The sequence below is a fragment of the Dreissena polymorpha genome, chromosome 5, assembly GCF_020536995.1.
Source record: "Dreissena polymorpha isolate Duluth1 chromosome 5, UMN_Dpol_1.0, whole genome shotgun sequence".
Classification (NCBI taxonomy): domain Eukaryota; kingdom Metazoa; phylum Mollusca; class Bivalvia; order Myida; family Dreissenidae; genus Dreissena; species Dreissena polymorpha.
The window spans coordinates 26,284,124-26,304,090 of record NC_068359.1 but is presented as its reverse complement, the minus strand read 5'-3'; the positions used below and the strand labels follow the sequence as shown (position 1 = coordinate 26,304,090).

The window sequence follows — 19,967 nt, the reverse complement described above, 5'->3', positions numbered from 1 at the left end:
TTGCCATTTTTACGGAATTAAGGCCCTTTTTTGACTTAGTAACTTTGAATATATGGTTAATTTTTGTGTTTCGATCCACTTTACTTCTTAAGTATCAAGGCTATTGCTTTCAAACTTCAAATACACATGTACTTTCATGCTATCATGAGGTTACTGTACCTGGCAAGTTGAATTTTACCTTGACCTTTGAATGACCTTGACTCTCAAGGTCAAATTATTAAATTTTGCTAAAATTGCCATAACTTCTTTATTTATGATTAGATTTGATTGATACTTTGACAAAACTACTCTTACCTGACATACCACAATAGACTCCACCCAAACCATCGCCCGTGCCCCCCCCCTTGCCCCCCCCTCCCTTGCCCCCCCCCCCCCCCCCCGAATCCCCCCCTAATTTATTTTTTTTAAGATCATCTCACAAATGACCACCACACTCTCACACTATACCCCCCCCCCACCCCACCCCCTTCCCAATTTTTTTTTTTTTACGGTTAAAAAACAAAACTATTTATTTTGATTATTTTATGTTTGAAATACCGTCCAACCATCGCACCCAAAAATCCCCCCCCCACCCCCCCTCCCCCAACCCCCCACCAGAATCTCCCCCCCCTAATTTTTTTTTTTATTTTTTTTTTAAGATCATCTCACAAATTACCACCACACCCTCACACTATACCCCCCCCCCCACCTCACCCCCCCCCCCCCCCAATTTTTTTTGAAACTGTTAAAAAACACAAATATTTATTTTTATTATTTTATGTTTGAAATACCCTCCAACCATCGCACCCAAGAATCCCCACCCCCACCCCCCGAATTTTTTTTTGCATTTTTTTTGCATTTATGGAGCATAATGTAATAAATGTCCACACCCCCACACAATGCACCCCTCTTCACTCCACCCCTCCCTCCTTTGTGATTGAAAATAGTCCCTTCACCTTTAAAAAGAAAATAGATGAGCGGTCTGCACCCGCAAGGCGGTGCTCTTGTTTGTGTTATATTATCATCATACAATTCTCATCAGAAGCATTTTTTGTATGACATCTTAAGCATTTTTATTTGATACTTTTCTTTTATTTACTTACCACATAAAATTATTTGGTTGAAATGATATTTTATGTGTTTTGCAATGTGTTAATATCAAAATAAGTTGTATGTTTATAAGAACATAACTGAAAAGTCACAACAGATATTCTAAGTTGTATACTTTTATTTTCAAAATAAGAGACAACTTATGGTGGTCTGTTTAAAGAATGTATTATTTAAGTTTCCTTTCATCAAACATACCCTAACAAAATTCCCAAAAATATTGAGCTTGTCAGATATTTTTTAATATTTAGTGGGGTATTTTTGTTTAAGGGTTTAGGTTGTAAGATGTGTTGAATTCATATTGATTGATATCAAATTCTAAATCAAATTATGTTTCATCTAAATATGTGTGTTGTTTATATTATCATGCTTTTGATGTGCCAAGTCTGTGCTTTTGATGTGTCAAGTCACAAGTCTAGCATTTCTGCTTTTATTTTAAAGTTGCATTTTATTTTACACTTTTTTACATTTTACCGGTGTAAAATTTTGTTTGAAGTTTAAGGTACTTCATTTTTTTAAATTGTTATATGTTTAGTTAAATAATACGTTTTAAATAGTTTTAGCTCACTGGAGCATGAAGGGCTGATGGTGAGCTATTGTTATCACCCTATGTCCGGCGTCCAAAGTTGTCATCTGTGTGGCGCACATCGTCAATTTGTAGATCGTTTCCACACAGAGGCCACATTTTTATTATCCTACGGAATGGGAGGCATTAATCAAAGCACTTTTCCGTCTGTCCATAATTAAAAAATTCTTACCACTCAAGGGTCAACATTTACGCCTCAACCTTGATCAAACTTTGTAAAAATGTTTATCTTGACAATATCTAGGCCAAGTTTGAATCTTGGTCAGGTACGTCCAAAAACTAGGTCAACTTTTATGATATTAAACACAAAACTTGTTACCACTCTAGAAGCCAAATTTATGACTCAGTCTTGATGAAACTTCATCAGAATGTTTATCTTGACAATATGAAGGCAACGTTTGAATCTGTAGTGTTAGAAACCTGGATCCCCAGGTCATGTCTTTAACAAGTTGTGTCTGTGAGCACTAAAATTCCATCGATCAAAATTATAACATTTAAATATATATAAACTGGTATTTGCAGTACATATAGACTGTAAATATTTTAAGTCTCAATTATGTTTTCTTGGTGCCAAGTCTATTCTTTATTTGTAAATCTAAGAATGGGTTGGTGAATACATGTTCAGGTGTTCTATTTTGCAAAATGTCTATGTGCAAAAGGTACTATGAAATTTCAACAAAGAAGCTTTATACATTTTTTGTCAGATTTACATTATGTCCATTGTGTGATTTATATTGATCACAATTATTCGCCTGAAACTGACCCATATGCATCAATGTATTTAAATATCATCATGATGAATATACATGTTACAGCACTGGAAGCAATTTTAATTGAATATCACGTTACTCACTAAGTATACTGTTGTGGTCTTGTTAAACTCATGCAAAATGTCCACAAATTAAAATGAATGCAAATATAGGAAACAATCAATGCGTATAACTCATTGTAATGCAGTCCACAAATGCCAGTTAAATGTGTTCTATCTGTATTTACTGGTGAACTTGATGTTTAATTTGATGGAGATAAACAGTGGTGGTTTTTTGTCATTGAGAAATGAGAGTAACTCATGCAAAATGTCCACAAATAAAAATGAATGCAAATATAGGAAACAATCAATGTGTATAACTCATGGTAATGCAGTCCACGAATGCCAGTTAAATGTGTTCTATCTGTATTTACTGGTGAACTTAATGTTTAATTTAATGAAGGTAAACTAGTGGTTTTTTGTCATTTAGAAATGAGAGTATGTCAATAGTGGGTTTACTACTTGGAAAAAATACCTGTATACAGTCATGTACTATATTACAATTACTTAAAATATTTGATAAGGTTGTTTTGTTTGTTGTATAATATTATTTTAGGACTTTTTTATATGTATTCATCATAGCAAGAAACAATGTTTACACAGTCAATAGTTCTGCTGAAAATTAATTCTTTACATTCCCTGGTTTAACATATACAATGGTCATCATTTTTGGACTTTCTGGAATAATTTATGTTTCCACAATCATTTGAACAGTTTTATTATTTTGTTATGGCTGTTTCCTTGTTTATTAAAACATTTCCCTTATCCCTAATCACTATCTAATAATCAACTAAATATGATTTTAGTTGTTGTTCTTAACAATGAAATTAGAATGATTCCAATTCATAAGAATTTTACAATGACAGAATAAGACTAAGTTATATAATGTATGCTTTTTTAATTGCTCATCAGAAAAATTGACATTTTTATATACAGGAAAAAAAGCATTTGCGCAAAAATGATTGTGATTCTTGCATGACCTGATAGTATATTATAAAAACAATGCAAACAACAATGTCCCTGATCTTCCCCTTGGACATAGTGTGGGTCTACACTGGAACCACAATGGGTTTCCATCGGTTTGTTAAACTTGTGAACAAACGGATCTTATAAGCCTTTTAACTTGCAAGATTAAAACTTTGTTATGATTTGAAGGTATGCATGTGCAATATTTAATATCGTATATATAATATGTTAAGATTTACTTAACTTCTGTACATTTTTATGCCCCCGGAACCAAAGATCGGGGGTATATTGTTTTTGGCCTGTCTGTCATTGTATGTGTGTGTGTGTGTCCCAAAACTTTAACCTTGGTCATAACTTTTGCAATATTGAACATAGCAACTTGATATTTGGCATGCATGTGTATCTCATGGAGTTGAACATTTTGAGTAGGTGAAAGGTCAAGGTCATCCTTCAAGGTCAAAGGTAAAAAAAAAATCAAAGCAGCGCATTAGGGAACATTGTGTTTCTGACAAACACATCTCTTGTTCAGTTTAGAATATCTATAAAATGATCATTAAAACTTGCTTCAATAATATATGTGTAATATAGTTGTGTATGTAACATCGTGGTGTATTTTTCAAGCTCTAGTTTGATGTTTGTTATCTACTTTGTCTTTTGGAAATATAACAATACTAATATTTCATCTTAAATTATGGATAATCTGAGCATGTCATTCCCAATAATATCGGTAATCAATTCAGTCACATAACGTTTATTGATTTTTTATTTAATTATTTATTATGTGATATAGTATAACACATTTCTCTATATTCATTAAATTGGCATCCAAACATTCGGGTGTGTTACATTTTATTTTGATTGTTCAGTGTCAATAGTTAATTAAATACATATTTGTATTACATGTTTTTTGTTTTTATAAGACTGTTGCAGGTATTTCATTTGAAGTTGTCTTTGTTTTTTGAGTTTATATATGTTTAAATTCTTTGTATTTAAGTAAATATATGATCAAATTAATCTAAATGATGTTGTTTATGCTTTATTGAGGCTTTTTTTTCTTTAACATTTTTGTTACAGATTCAAGGAAAAAATTACATTAAGTTGTGGCCATAGCGCTGTCCTTGTGTGAAGTACTCTCTTAACAAAATTTAAAATTATTTAGAAAAAAAAATAATTAGAGCATAACCACCTGACAAAATGCATAGGTCCATCTTACAGTGTTATTTCATGTAAAGTTTCCTCAAATGTGATTCACAAGTTCCTTAGCTATTGTAAAGAATGAGAAAAAAGTACAAGACATATAAGGGACATGATAAGACATCGATCAGTATGATGGATAAAGTTTTGAAGAAAAACCTTTCTACAATCGGGTAAACTAATTACAATACATAAATAAAATTGACATCAATAATGAAAAATGTCATATTCAATGGCCAATTTTAAAATTTGGTTTAAGCTTCACAAGTAACTAGTCAAATCTTTGGTCAGAGGTTGTGCAAGTTTCTGGCTTCCAGCTAGATGTAGGAATGAGTATTGTTTTAGTGTTTTTTTTAGATTGATAATTTGACAAAAAATTGTTTACTGCATTATTATTAGCAAATAATAATTAATAATAGTTAAAGAATAAATTCACCTATGTCAAACAATATATCTTCACACAAAATAAAACTCACTGTTATTCACAAATGAAGCATATGTGGCAAAGGTTTTGGTGTCAAATTACAAGCCTTATGTTTCTATAACTATTGCATTTTAATTACCCCCCCCCCCCCTAGTTCTACACCCGCTAAAAAACAATACGGAAATGTGACTTGTAATTCACAATGAAAGGTTAAATTCTTTATTTATTAAGCATTTTTGGAGCATTTAATATTTAGGGAATATGTTTTATAAAATTGTTCTAATGAATTTCCGCTTATTTCTGTGACAGTGGATGAGAAATATGTAATCAGTAGTGGATGAGAACTATTTGATCAGTAGTCTTCTTCACATGTGAAGGGCAATCTGTGACATCGTTATAAGTCTCCAAGTCATTCTCTTAGTTTCACTGGCTAGGTGGCGCTAAATTCCCCTGTATAGAAAGGCTTGGAAATCAATTTTCTGTCAGTTTGCTGTCTGGTAAATGCATAGGCTGGTACACGCTCTTCTCTCGCCTTGGCCCCTAGAGTTTTACCCCTGTTCACCACAGCATGCAAGTTTGGTTGGTGGGCACGATAGTATACCCGACAGTTGGGTTTCTTCTGGGTACTAAGGCTTTCTCCCTCAACACAATACCACACTAACATTTAAAATATTTGTTTAAGTAAAAGCTGAAAATTGCAGCTTTAATTTAAAATTTGTTCAAAGTATTGTGAGTAAATGTGTAATTAGGAAGGAGTGCAGGGACACACTCCGGGTCCTCACAAAATGCAGCCTCAGACTTGGAAGGACCTCATAAACTTTGAAATGCACACATATCAGTCAGATCTCCTGCAAATGTGGTTGGATCGACTACTTGAGCAAATCGTCGACTCGGAATAAAGAATACTGTGACAGTTGGGTGCTCACGGACACAACTTGTTAAAGACATGACCTGGGGATCCAGGTTTCTAACACTACAGATTCAAACGTTGCCTTCATATTGTCAAGATAAACAACGTTGGCTGCAAAGAGTTATTATGGTGCTTGCTAAGATGCAGAAATTCTTTTGATGCAGAGGGAAACAATTCAAAAGGTTCAAGACATCTATGGTGTATTTAAGTACCAGTGTCTTGGTGTCATAAAGACTGGTTTTCGTCTGGGGGCATCACCACAGACCGCTATCGCCAGGAAACCGCTAAGGTGGACCGTATCAGCAGAGAAGCAAAATGGTTCCTAACCATTCAAAAACATAGCCACTAGAAGGCAGGGAACCGCTAAGTTGGACCGTATCATCAGAGAAGCAAAATGGTTCCTAACCATTCAAAAACATAGCCACTAGAAGGCAGGGAAATGGTTCCTAACCATTCAAAAACATAGCCACTAGAAGGCAGGGGGAAAAAGTGTATGGCTTGAGTGAAATTCTTGAGAAAAGTCAAGACGTTTCATTTGTCCCAAATATTTGAACATTAATTTTAATAATATCTCAGCAGTACTCTAAAATGGTAAGGAAAACATTCCATCAGATGCTCAAAATAGCTCAGTTCCTTCAGGTCTCAGGTAAGCAATCTTTTACCCTCTTGTTTTATTTGCTCTTTTGGTTTGTTATATGATATATTGGGCTTTAATCACAAGGTCTGTCACAGATATGGGCCGTCATGACAAGTTTCTGTTGCAGAGAGAGGTAAACATTTACTACAAGTACAGGTTTGAAACAGTAGTAACTTTTATTGTTCAATATTAATATCAAAACAATATATTTTTCTAATCTTCATTAGTGTTTTTTTCATGCCTTTAAACAATTTTAAAAGTGTGCAATACAATTACATTCAAGACACTTGCACAAATTTGCCAGTAAGAAAAAAGCCCCGGCATATATGATACACATGAAAGGCAGTCTAGAAATTAGTTTATCCTGATGCATTTTGAAATCCTTTCATCCACAATAAACTTATTAACAGGACAAAGAGATTCTTTTAGGTTTTCATGCAAAAACTTATAGTGTCATTAATTAATGTAAGCATTTATTTCAAAACAGGAACATGCTTCTTGTGTGAGACACATTGATATGATTAGCATTTCTGGCACTATTTAGATAAGATTAGATTAATCCAATTGTTGATGACAAAGTTATGAGCTAGACACATGCAAGATAGGATAAACACTTTATATAACTATTATTTATGCACTAGTAATATATATCATAATGACAGTGGTGACAACTACAGTAAGAAATACCTTTAGTATTATAAAAGTAAACAAGGGCTGTTTGTAAAACATGCATTCCCCCCATATGGGCTGTCAGTTGTAGTGGCAGCCATTGTGTGAATACATTTTTTGTCACTGTGACCTTGACCTTTGACCTAGTGACCTGAAAATCAATAGGGGTCCAGTTATGATCAATGTACTTATGAATTTTCATGATCCTAGGCCTAATTATTCTTGAGTTATCATCAGAAAACCATTTTACTGTTTCGAGTCACTGTGACCTTTGACCTAGTGACCTGAAAATGCATAGGGGTCATCTGCTAGTCATAATCAATGTACCTATGAAGTTTATGATCATAGGCATAAGCATTCTTGAGTTATCATCCAGAAACCATTTTACTATCTGGAGACACTGTGACCTTGACCTAGTGACCTGAAAATCAATAGGGGTCATCTGCCAGTCATGATCAATGTACCTATGAAATTTCATGATCCTAGGCGTAAGCATTCTTGAGTTATCATCCGGAAACCATTTTAATATTTCGAGTCACCTTGACCTTATGACCTTGTGACCTAACAAGAGCTGTCAGAGGACAGTGCGCTCAACTATTCGAGTGCTTGACAGTATAACGTAAGCCATCATGGGGAAATTGTTCATATTCAATAATTTATTAGACGATCTTTCGAAAATAAAAAAAGGAAAAAAAAAATTTGGGGGGGGGGTGGGGTAGGGCGGGGGGGGGAGAGGGGAGTATAATGTGGGGTGTGGTAATTTGTTAGATGTTTAAAAAAAAAACGCAACTATGCTAAAAAATAACAAATGATCTCACACTGACATGAACAAATATCCTCTATTTATTAAACATGAAATTTAAACTTATTGCATTTGTTTCTCCTGTCCTGCTTATATTTATATTAATCAACAAAATTAAACATTAACACAATATTTAATACACAAACTGTACAAAAAAATCTCATATTCTGATAATATTTTTACTGATCCACTTTATTTTACTCAAATGATGATGTTTCATTGGACTGATAATTATAGATTTAGGATTACAGAAAAGTTGCTTCATTTATATTGTTCAGAGTTCGGCCTGTTGGCCGCGTATGCGTTCTCAAGTTATCATCCAAAAACCATTTTACTATTTTGGGTCACAGTGACCTTGACCTTTGACCTAGTGACCTCAAAATCAATAGGGGTCATCTGCAAGTCATGATCAACGTACCTATGAAGTGTCATGATCCTAGGCCCAAGCGTTCTTGAGTTATCATCCGGAAACCACCTGGTGGACAGACCGACCGACAGACAGACCGACATGAGCAAAGCAATATACCCCCTCTTCTTCGAAGGGGGCATAAAAATCACATTAAAGGGACTGTCAACCACGATTGACGAAAAAGAAAAGTTCTAAAATACCGTGTTTTTTACAATCATTAGTTTATATTGATTAAAATATCACGACTGGTATATTACATTACTTGAAAAAAGTTGTTAAGTTTTCATATTTTCAGTATATTCTGTAATAAATTTTACTGGGTATTACTACCAGGTAACTACCAGTTAACTATAAATAACGCAAGTAGATTGATCATCATCGACATGTGGTTAACCCAGGAATGCAAATTGTGTATTCGTAGTGAATTTTATATATAAAATGATCTGCTTGCGTTATTTATAGTGAAATTTTATTACTGAATATACTGAAAATAAGAACTTTTTTCAATTAATAATAATAATCGTGATATTTTAATCAATATAAACTAATAATTGTAAAAAAATACAGTATTTTAAAAACTTTTCTTTTTCGTCAATCGCGGTTGACAGTCCCTTTAAATTTTGTTCCAATATGTTATACATTGTTACATGGTTGTGATAATCAGTTACTTCGTTGTTTGAGAAAATGAAGTATTCTGTTTTAATGAGTGTGCCAAAATGAGTCGTGTTCTGATAAAACTGGGCAAAATGCATCTGCGTAAAGTGTCATCCCAGATTGCACGGGCTAATCTGGGACAACACTAAAGGCTCATGCATTATGCCCAGTTTTCTCAGAAGACTCAAATTTAAGTCATTTTTGAACACTTGGCTTCATTAAACTAATTGCAGTTGAACATTTTTTTCAGAATGCAGGAAGATTAAACTGACAAAGGTTGATTATGTATTCTAAAAAAACTGCATTTATTTCAGTCTTTGAAGTTGGACATGTTACATTTTCAACATGTCTGGGTTTAAAATGTTGTCAGCTTAGAATAGGAAATAAAATAAACAAACCCCAACCATCAAAACAGGATGAAGATTTCACATTTGTCTTCTGCTTAATGATTTTTTACATTCAGACCTTCAATTATCAGCACACACAAAAAAAATTCATTTAAATGTACACATGAAAATAAAACTCTTTATAAACACACGAGTGAAAGTTGATGTATCATCTAGTCGCTTAGTTTACAAATCAAGTGCCAATTAACCCTTTACCACATAGATACATATTTTCAAGCATTTGTAGTCCCTCAGAAAGTTATATTTAATTTTAGACCTTTCTTACTAAATTCAAGTTTTTTTTAGGCTTCATTTCCAATCCTTAGATACTGATGAGCAGGAAACAGCATAAAACCTGAACAGACTGTCAGTTACTTGCAGGCTGTTCTGGTTTTATGCTGTGTGCACTAAAACATTTTCACTTTGCTTCTGAGTGGGAAAGGGTAATGCATAAATTTATTGAGTTTTCAGAACAAAAGTGAAATATTAACATGCAATACATATTAATTAAGAAACACATCTTAAACTACATTAACAAAACTAACAAACTACACTTTGAACACCAGGATACTGTTGTTTTCAAACTGCCCCACAATAATGGAAGCAGTGTTGCTGTTGTAGCAGACTGAGTCTGCGCCCTCAACCCAATCCCTCCTTGTAGCCAGAGTGGCCAGCTCCTTACCGCCCTTACTGTCCATTTGTATGATGCTAGAAGCAGAATAGCCGCCACATGCACATACCAGCACCTGGCCTGCAGGTGTCACATGAATGCCATATGGAGTTAGTAGTTCAGGGACTTTGAAGACTGAAAGGACTGTTCCATCCCTGGCCAGGGTGAGGACCGTGTGCTGGTCGGTATTGCTAATGTACAACTTATCGCCGGTCAGGCTCACTGCACACCTTTCCACTGCAAAACAGAAAACATGATTTGAATAATTATGAGTGAAAATTATACAAGACCATACTGTATGTATGTATTTTTACAAAATTATTATTGCAGTTGTGTTTGTAAATTAAACTAAAGAAAAATAATGTTAAAAAAGAACCAAGATTGAAATGTTCCTGTCTAGTTTTTTTTCAACAGCTTAAACTTAAAATAAGATTTTTTTTCATTCTTTTCTTTATAGACCAATTATTGTATATAATGTATTGATTTTTTTATTATATTCTTAACTACATATTGTCACTATAAATAGTAACAAATTGACCTTACAAATTATAATTATTCAAATACTGATAAGAACTACAACCTTAGTTTAGATTGACGACACTATTTAATCTTTAAATACATATATTTGAATCATCCAATTAAAGACATCTGGCTCATAGCTGCCGTAAGTTACTGTCTTGTCATATTACAATTTTTTTATTCATAAAGATATACCCAACATAATTCTCACCTGTATTGAATGTCATGGTATCTGATTTATCCATGTATAGTTGGCTGACCAGTTGACCACTCAGGGTGTACTTGTAGAGTGCAAAACCAGAGGTGACAAACAGGTCTCCTTGGTGATGGGCAATACCCAAACATTTATGGTCTAACTGAAGCTCCCTGCCTTTCACCAGCTGGTTGTTAATGACTGTGATGAACTTGACCATTTTATTCATAGTCACTGCCACCTCACTGGGTGCTATCTGACACATGTCATCTGCAGCCTCATCCCAGTGATTCACCACCCGGTACTTCCGGTTCAGCAGCTTGACTTTATTATTCGTGCTATCTACAACCAGGACCTGTCTGTCTGGGAGAACACAGATGGCTGAGATATTGCATTTTTGTTCATCACTCAGTATTCTCACATCATACTTTATAATCTTCCCTTTCAGCTTTATTATTGGGTCTGGCTTTCTCTGCACAGTCAATGTATTGTGTTCAATCCTCCCAAGACCTGTTAGGTTGGACAGGTATTGCACAATTTCACCATTAGGCTGGAATGTTATTGAAGAGTTTACTTGTTCAAGGTTTTTCTTTTGAAGGGTTTCATACTGCTGTATTTTGTCCTGGCATTTGATGCTTGCTATGAATGATAATTCCTGCTTGCTTTTACCACCTATGTTGTGCATGGCATCTCGAAGTTGTTTTAACTCCTCTCTAAGTGTGGTGTATTTGTCAACATCACTTGTGAGAGAGACTTGCAGTTTTGTCAGAGTATGTTTCATTTCCTTTAGTGTCTCTTTTTCTAACCTTTCTAAGGCTGCATTTATTTCTCTGCGAGTTTCCTGTATCTTGTGTAACTGCTCATCGTATGAACTTTGAACAGATTGAATGCTTGCCTCCTGGTTGTCTTGTATATTCTTTAGTTCTGCCAGAGTAGTTTCGATAGTAACAGATTGTTGTTTGAGGTCCGTGGAGGTCTTTTTTACCATGTCTGATAAAAGCAACACTTCTTTGCATTGTCTGTAAGAGAACAGATTTTGTTTTTATTAAAACAAATAATTCATAAATGGTGCAATAGTACCTATTTGTTTACAGCTTGATCCATGTGAATCAGATCAATATCTTGATAGTAAGGTTATCTACCAGTATATGTATCTTGATAGTAAGGTTATCTACCAGTATATGCAGTATCTTGATTATGATAGTAAGGTTATCTACCAGTATATGTATCTTGATAGTAAGGTTATCTACCAGTATATGTATCTTGATAATGGAACCTTACATTGCAGCATAAGGCTCATAATATATAATAAATAGTATTACATACATGTATATTGTGATCTCTTTGTTTGATAAGTATGCAATAGACATTAAGATATAACTTTATAATTTCACAGACATTAATGCAGGATCATCTTACTGGCATAATTAACCTCCAATCAGGCTTAACCCATTCTCCCATCCTTATAAATTGGATCAATTTTTTTCCAAAATTAGAGCTGTCTGGTATATTTATTTCTATTTTTAGAATATTTCTCACAGAAATTTCTTTACGCAAATAGCATAGACCCTGATTAGATGCAGCATTATGCGGTGTCTCATCTGGGTCTACTCTGTTTACCTAAGCCTTTTTTCTAGACGCTAGGAATAAATGGGTTAAACCTCATATATTTACATGATCAACATACCTGTGATTAAGAAAAGAACAATTACAGCAGCACAGCTGGCTATGGCCTTTACAAAACATTTTCAGGTGTTCCTCCTTATGAACATCACATCTAAGAAGAAAATCTTCCGCCTCCTTGGCAACTGGCCATTTCTTCATATCTCCCCTTCCATGAGGGGAATGTTTCTTAAACAACTGACTGTGCAAGTGAATACATTTTTTACAGTAAAACTTAACGCAGGATCCACAGTAATAATCAGCACCTTCCTCCAGTTCCTCATCTTTGCAGGTCGAACACAAGAAGTCTTGGACTGTGTCAGATCCCTTTTCAACGGAATATTGGGAAAAGGTCGCCATTTTATTGACCACAGATTGATCTTTCAATCTTTGTTTTAACTGAAATAATAAGGCATCTTTGCTAATTTATTATTCAACAAACAAAACAAGTAAAGCTTAGGCTATTGTCTAAAAACTATCAACAAATAATGTCCAGCAGAACTGCGTCAACTGCATACAAAGAGGAAATACAGAAATGTGTTCTGTCACTACAGCAACCAGGTTAACTTGATATCATGGATATAAACAGGGCGCATTTATTAGTCTAACTACTTTAACCCATTTATGCCTAGCGTCTAGAAAAAAGCCTTGGCAAACAGCGTAGACCCAAATGAGACACCGCATGAGACGGCGTCTCATGTGGGTCTACGCTGTTTGTTTAAAGAATTTCTGTAAGAAATATTCGAAATATAGAAATAAATATACTAGACATCCCTAATTTTGGAAATAAATTGATCCAATTTAGAAGGATGGGAGAGTCCATTCGGCATAAATGGGTTTACTTGTCATAAGACCAATTTAAGGGACTAAGATAGTGTGTACATTGGGAAATCAACAATGAAATAATTTGGTACACAATCATTTAATGAAGAGATTACCTTGCTTGAGTCGACACACACACACAAGTGTTGATTATTGTAGTGTTTATTTTAACAAAGTCCTCAGTTAATAGCACAACAACATTAGTCCTTAGAATTCACAGTACTGACACACAGTCTAAGTCTTATAATATTTTATGAAGTTTATATTTATCACGCATAAATCATGAAGTCAAGATTAAATAAGTAAAGCTAAATGCAATGTGTCTCTCATGTTCAATATTATTCACTTTTATACACATTTTCTTAGTGAGGTGTCATACTGACAGACATCTTGAGAAATCTTAATTACTAATCAAATCACAAAGGATGCAATTAGATATAATTAAATTGTCATAAAGACCTGAGTGTTCCCTAAAGGGGGTGTTGACAGCAGGTGAGAAACCGTGATGAATGGGCTTCTTTGAATAAAACAATACTAGTCTAATTAAAATGCCAATTAAGATGTTGTCAGTTTCTAAACTGACATATGGTGACTGTTAAAATATTAACAATAAAGTTTAATTCAATTTCAAATACAACAGGTGCTATTTTTAAATCTGAAAAAAAAAATCAATTAAGTAACACTATACATCAACAATTAGCATTACTTGTGAAAGAAGTTTGTCTTTATTTTCAAGAAAAGTTAAAACAATACATTTTGTTGTTTATGGTGTGCATAACACAAAATCAATAAAAATCGGATAAAATGTATAAATGCATTGCAATACAAGGATGATGAGGACAAAAAGTTCAGTTAATTACATACATCTTAAAAGGAAAGCATTATTTTCACATACAGTTGATACTGTTTGGTGAGTCTTGTATTACTTAACAGAAACAAAAACGTACAACTATGCATTTTCAGATATCTGAGTGTTAACCCTTTCAGTGCGGGAACCGAATTTTGAAGGCCTTTGCAAACAGTTTGGATCCAGGTGAGACGCCATAGAACGTGGCGTCTCATCAGGATCCGAACTGTATGCTATTCTGATAGTATTCTTTGAAAAAAAATGAAGAAAATGCTAATTTTAGAAATTCAGCAGACGACATTTTAGCAGAAAACAAATTTCACAGCATTCAAAGGGTTAATATTGATGGGCTGCTGACCTTGCAGTAATGTTCCATTTGGACGAGTGCCATGTTTTCATCTTTTAATTTTAATTTAATTTTAAATTCATGTGAATTTTGTTTGTTTGGATTTTTTGTAGGAATGCAAAAGGTTAATAAAACTTTCAGTGGTTCTTTAATAGAAGCCAGTGAATTAATCTGTCAGACTTAAGGAACTAGGAGTTTACTTTAAATACATTTACATTGTATGTAACCTTTCCAAAATTGAAAGTGCATTTATAGCGGCATACATTGGTAAAATAAGTAAAACAAAAGTAGCATTTCATATCTGATTAGTCTAATTTAATTATTTTTATATAGCATAGTTGAAATTCTATTTGGTTGACCTCTGAACTATCAGGTGGATAAAAAATAACTAATTAAAACTAAAACTTTCACATCTAAAATATACCTCGCATGCCACTTTGTCAGATGGCATCGGAAGTTATGTTTTAAGGACTGATTTTCTAACAATTCAAACTTCCTACCAATATTTGCATGAAGTTTCATCTAGATACCTTATATAATAGTTAAGTTATGCCCTTGTACAATATTTCATCATGACCAAAAGGACAATGACTGTGAAATAATGAAAGCAGGAGTTATTGTTATCATGCTCTGCAATTTCCAGCATTGCGATCTATCTACATAATAAGACGATACCTTTTATAATTTTCAAGAAATGCTGCAGACAAAATTTCGATACAGAAATATACAAAGTGCAATAAATGTAAAAATATGGAAGCAAGAGTTGTAGTTCTTGTGTACTGAACTTCACTCTTATAAAATCGACCTTCCTATTAAGTTTCAAATTAACACGTCGTTAATGAGTTTTCAAGTGATGCTCTGGTTAAAATTTATAACAAAACTTATTAACTGGAATGATGTAACCTACAGTCAAATTACATGTAGCACTTGCACAAATTAATTCATGTATGATATTACACATCAAATATTTAACACCTCAAACTTGCGGTTTTAGAGAAGATTTATTAATATTGAAGATTTATTTAGGTTTATATAAATCTTTTGATCGCTGGGATAACCAGTTTTTCCCCAGGCTAATGATGTTAACAAACTTGGTAGAGAACAGTCATATGATGTTACATGCACAATATCAAATTCTAGGATTTGCGGTTTTAGAGACAAATTTTAAAGTTTTCATATTATACATACAAGGAAAACAAGAAACACCCAGGGCAGAGAAAATTTTGACCACAGGGCCTTTACAGTTTATAATCTTTTAACACACTTTTTCAAGGAACACTAGCATGTGTATCCGTAGTATTAGGCCCTCTTAATGAATACATCTAAAATTGTGATGTAAAAAGATATAAAAAAAACATATTTTAAACGTAAATATATAGTTCAATGTGTATTCTTGGACATAACAAGAAGAAAACTGCATTAAAACTTTGCAGAGGACCAGTGGTCCACTTAACCCTGTTTCATGTGCAGACCAAACATTAAACCCTGGCATTTGCATTTTCATAAACAAAGATATGTTTTAAGTTATTTATTATATAAGTCTATATCAATCATGTCAACTTTGGGCGTGGTCAGGTTCGATCTCAGGGACATGATTAGAACAAACTTATTAGAGGACTACTAGACACTGTTGCACACTAAATCTTACAACCCTAATCCTTGAGGTTTTACAGAAGATTTTTTTTAAGTTTCGTTTTTAAATATATTTTAAGCTCTGGTAACCTACATATGTTATGGTCCTGAACAATTTAAACAACTTTGGAAAAGAGTAACCAAATGATAATTCAAGGTTAGTTTCGTAAAAAAAATCTGTCAAGGGGTTAAGGGAAATATATAAAACGCAAGCACCCCATGCAAGCACTGGAAGATGGACATCACAGTATCCTGAAAGCTCCCCTTGAGAACTACGTCACACTTCATGCTAGCTCCCCTTGAGAACTACGTCACACTACATGCTAGCTCCCCTTGAGCACTACGTCACACTTCGTGCTCAGGTGAGCTAAAAATGCAAAAGTGCCTAGCAGTGAGCCATTTTGTTCAGCTGAATTGTTATCTCCAACCAATACATGAATAGTGGAGGTTACCAACAACCAATACATGAATAGTGGAGGTTACCAATGAAATCATAGGTCAGTCAGGCATAGAAACATGAATACCTAGTGGAGGTTACCAATGAAATCATAAGTCAGTCAGGCATAGAAACATGAATACCTAGTGGATGTTACCAATGAAGTCATAAGTCAGTCAGGCATAGAAACAGTTTGCAGTTGGTAATTAAGACAGGCAACCCTTTTTAGTACTTAAGCTGCTCAGTTAAAGTGTGTGCAGCCTAGAACCATTCAGTAAATTACATCTAGGTTGGCGCTATGGAAAATGAGAACACCACATGACGGGTGCCAAGGCTCGGCTGCTGGTCCAGTTTTGAATAAATAAAAGCTTGTCCGATTTTTTTTTTTAAAGGGCAGTGACCTTGACCTATTACCTAGTAACTCCAAAATGGGTGTGGCATGTAGAACTCTTCAAGATGCAGCTACATATGAAGTTTCAAAGTTTTAGGTGTAAGCACTTTGATTTTAGAGCCAATGTTCAAAACCTTAACAAAATGTTAAGGTTTTAGCACGACGATGGCGGACGGCGAGCTGGCTATGACAATACCTCGAGTTTTCTCCGAAAACAGCCGAGCTAAAAATTAGTAGCAATAGTTGAGCCTTAGGATGACGACCAGCATCATAAGCTATTTCACTCTATATACGTATATAACATGTTTATCTAACGCATCTTTTCAAAATAAAATATGTCAGATAACAGTACGACAATATTAACATAAAGCAATTTTACTTGAAATTACCCTGTTACAGATGATTCTGTTGACTGGGGCTGATAAATGTCATAGAATCGGTTCAAGCTTTTTTGTAAGGCCCGAAGAAACAGGCAATCAATAATTTCTATCCCTGTCTATGAAGTATTGTGTACTGCAGCATTTGATTTTATATTAAATAAATATATTTTTTCAACAATTTTTAAACTTAAATTCATGTGAAAGGTTCCAGACCACTCTATCCACTCCACTAGTAAATCTGTTTGCAAAGTTAAAATATATTATTTTGTTAATAGAGCTAATTGTCCATTATTTTTTACCAAAGTTGTACCATGCACTATAATCTTTATAACTGTTTGATTCAAGTATATGTTACCATACGTGAAACAAATGCACAAACAGAAATGTTTAAATGACCACAATACATGTAACAGGATTTGCAAAGATTCTGCCGGTAATATGCATTTTCTTTGAAGGGAATCTAGGACACAAAATGTAAGCAATAACATTAAATACAACTAGTTGAATTCCATTTGTTTTGATCAAATGAAAAATTGCATTAATCCATAAGGCTTCATTTTATGCAATTTTTTATCTTGATTAAAATGTTTGTTACTTGATAAGCCAAAAGCGCATAAAAGAGCCAAAAGCGCAGTGGAATGACCAAAAGTCACCTTTTATGCAATTTTAAAAAGAAAATGAACATAAAAAGTTTTAGTAACTGTTTCCTAACATATGCTATTTTACTATGATTAGATAGCACGATAGAATATTAAATATTACATTTTCATTAGCTTGAGCACACATGAAGTAAAACAGTGACTTATGTCTGTGTTGTGATGTTATTAAATGAAAGGAATATTAAAATTGGTTATTTAATTGTTTACACTAATTTGCACAATGGGACATTTTATTAATAAAACACATGTTATGTTTGCACAATTCACATCTTCTAAAAAGCTAAGCATTCACACCTGTTCACAGATACAATTAAAATGGAGACAATATACAGCTGTCAATGCTCTTTAACGCCATTAAACAATCCTAGTTGTTATTCAAACAAAATGTTTAGTTAATTTAAATGAAATTAGCATGATTTAAATGATTCAGTAGTCTTACACATGCAAAATGCTTTTGACTACCTGTAGTTGTGAATGTATCAGTAATTTATCTTCAATTCGCATTTATTAAGGAGGTCACACGAAATAATACCTGTTAATCCTTTGCATGTAACTCGCAGTCTGTTCAGGTTTTATGCTTTTTGCTGCTCATCAGAATTTAAGGATTGGAAATCAAGCCTTTAAAACTCGAATCTAGTAAGAAAGGTATTTAATTACATTTAACTTTCTAAGTGACTACAAAAAATGCATCAAAATATGTATCTAAGTGGTAAAGGGTTAAAATGTAAAATAAAGTATTTCAATTTCAGCAGAGCAATTCCAGGAAAGAGTCTCTTGTCATTCTTGCAAATTTCTGACCTTTAATTCACAGTTTGTAATGGGTGTTTTCAGCTCGTAAACACAGTACTCTTAATTTATTCACTGTTTGTGTGCATTTTGAAACATATTTATCACTGTTCACCAACAATTTAGATCATCAAAACATACTCTACTGTACTATCAGATTGCTGTCCTACATGTACATCTTACATATGTTGGATATTGAAGATGTTAAAGTTTAAGGAAGATATTATGCAAGAATAAGCAAATAATGGCGCTTCTGTGTCATATCATAAGACAAGAGCAATATTTCAGCAGCAATTACCGATGGCTTAATATAAATAATAATATTTCTATCTAGCAATGATGACCATACTATTATCACTGCTATGAACCTTAAAGAAAAAGTTGTGGCCAAGAAAACTTTCTCTCACATCATGCTTGATTCATTTTTCAAAACCTTAGAAATTCATGCAAAAATAAAGCAGCCATGCATTTCAAGATAAATGTTGAACATTTAACAAGAGGGCCATGATGGCTCTGAATCGCTCACCTGACTCATTAAGATCAGATGAAAACTATGACCTCTATTGTCTACACAATGTTTTTCTATGATTTGACCTAGTGACCTAGTTCCTGACTCTAGATGACCCAAATACAATCCCAATCCAGATTTCATTAAGATAAACATTCTGACCACAGTTAATAAATATTGGATGAAAACTGTGACCTCTATTGTCAACACAAGGTTTTTCTATTTATTTGACCTAGATTTTTACCCCAGATGACCCAAATACAATCCCACCCAGATTTCATCAAGAATTCTGACCAAATTTCATAAAGGTTGGATGAAAACTGTGATCTCTAATGTCTACACAAGGTTTTTCTATTATTTGACCTAGTGACCTAGTTTTTGACCCCAGATGACCCAAATAAAATCCTAACCCAGATTTCATCAAGATAAACATTCTGACCAAATTTCATAAAGATTGGATGAAAACTGTGACCTCTATTGTCTACAGAAGGTTGTTCTATTATTTGACCTAGTGACCTTGTTTTTGACCCCAGATGACCCAAATACAATCCCAAACCGGATTTCATCAAGATAAACATTTTGACC

General features: G+C 33.8%; 1 protein-coding gene across 1 annotated transcript; it reads right to left on the bottom strand.

The window, feature by feature from the left end:
* Positions 1-8,100: 8,100 nt before the first annotated feature.
* Positions 8,101-13,174, bottom strand: LOC127830993 (uncharacterized). The gene is made up of 3 exons (XM_052355961.1): positions 12,601-13,174; positions 10,932-11,932; positions 8,101-10,438 (listed from the first exon to the last, which is right to left on the bottom strand). Exons 1-3 carry the CDS (start codon positions 12,933-12,935, stop codon positions 10,080-10,082), a joined length of 1,695 nt encoding a protein of 564 aa, XP_052211921.1. The 5' UTR covers positions 12,936-13,174; the 3' UTR covers positions 8,101-10,079.
* Positions 13,175-19,967: the final 6,793 nt, after the last annotated feature.

Bases quoted from the DNA above. Each gene is read 5' to 3' on its own strand.
- LOC127830993 (XM_052355961.1), bottom strand. From the start codon at position 12,935: ATGGCGACCTTTTCCCAATATTCCGTTGAAAAGGGATCTGACACAGTC. The intron at 11,933-12,600 runs GTATGTTGATCA...GTTCTCTTACAG, and splicing joins TGTTCTTTTCTTAATCACAG to ACAATGCAAAGAAGTGTTGC. The intron at 10,439-10,931 runs GTGAGAATTATG...TCTGTTTTGCAG, and splicing joins TACCATGACATTCAATACAG to TGGAAAGGTGTGCAGTGAGC.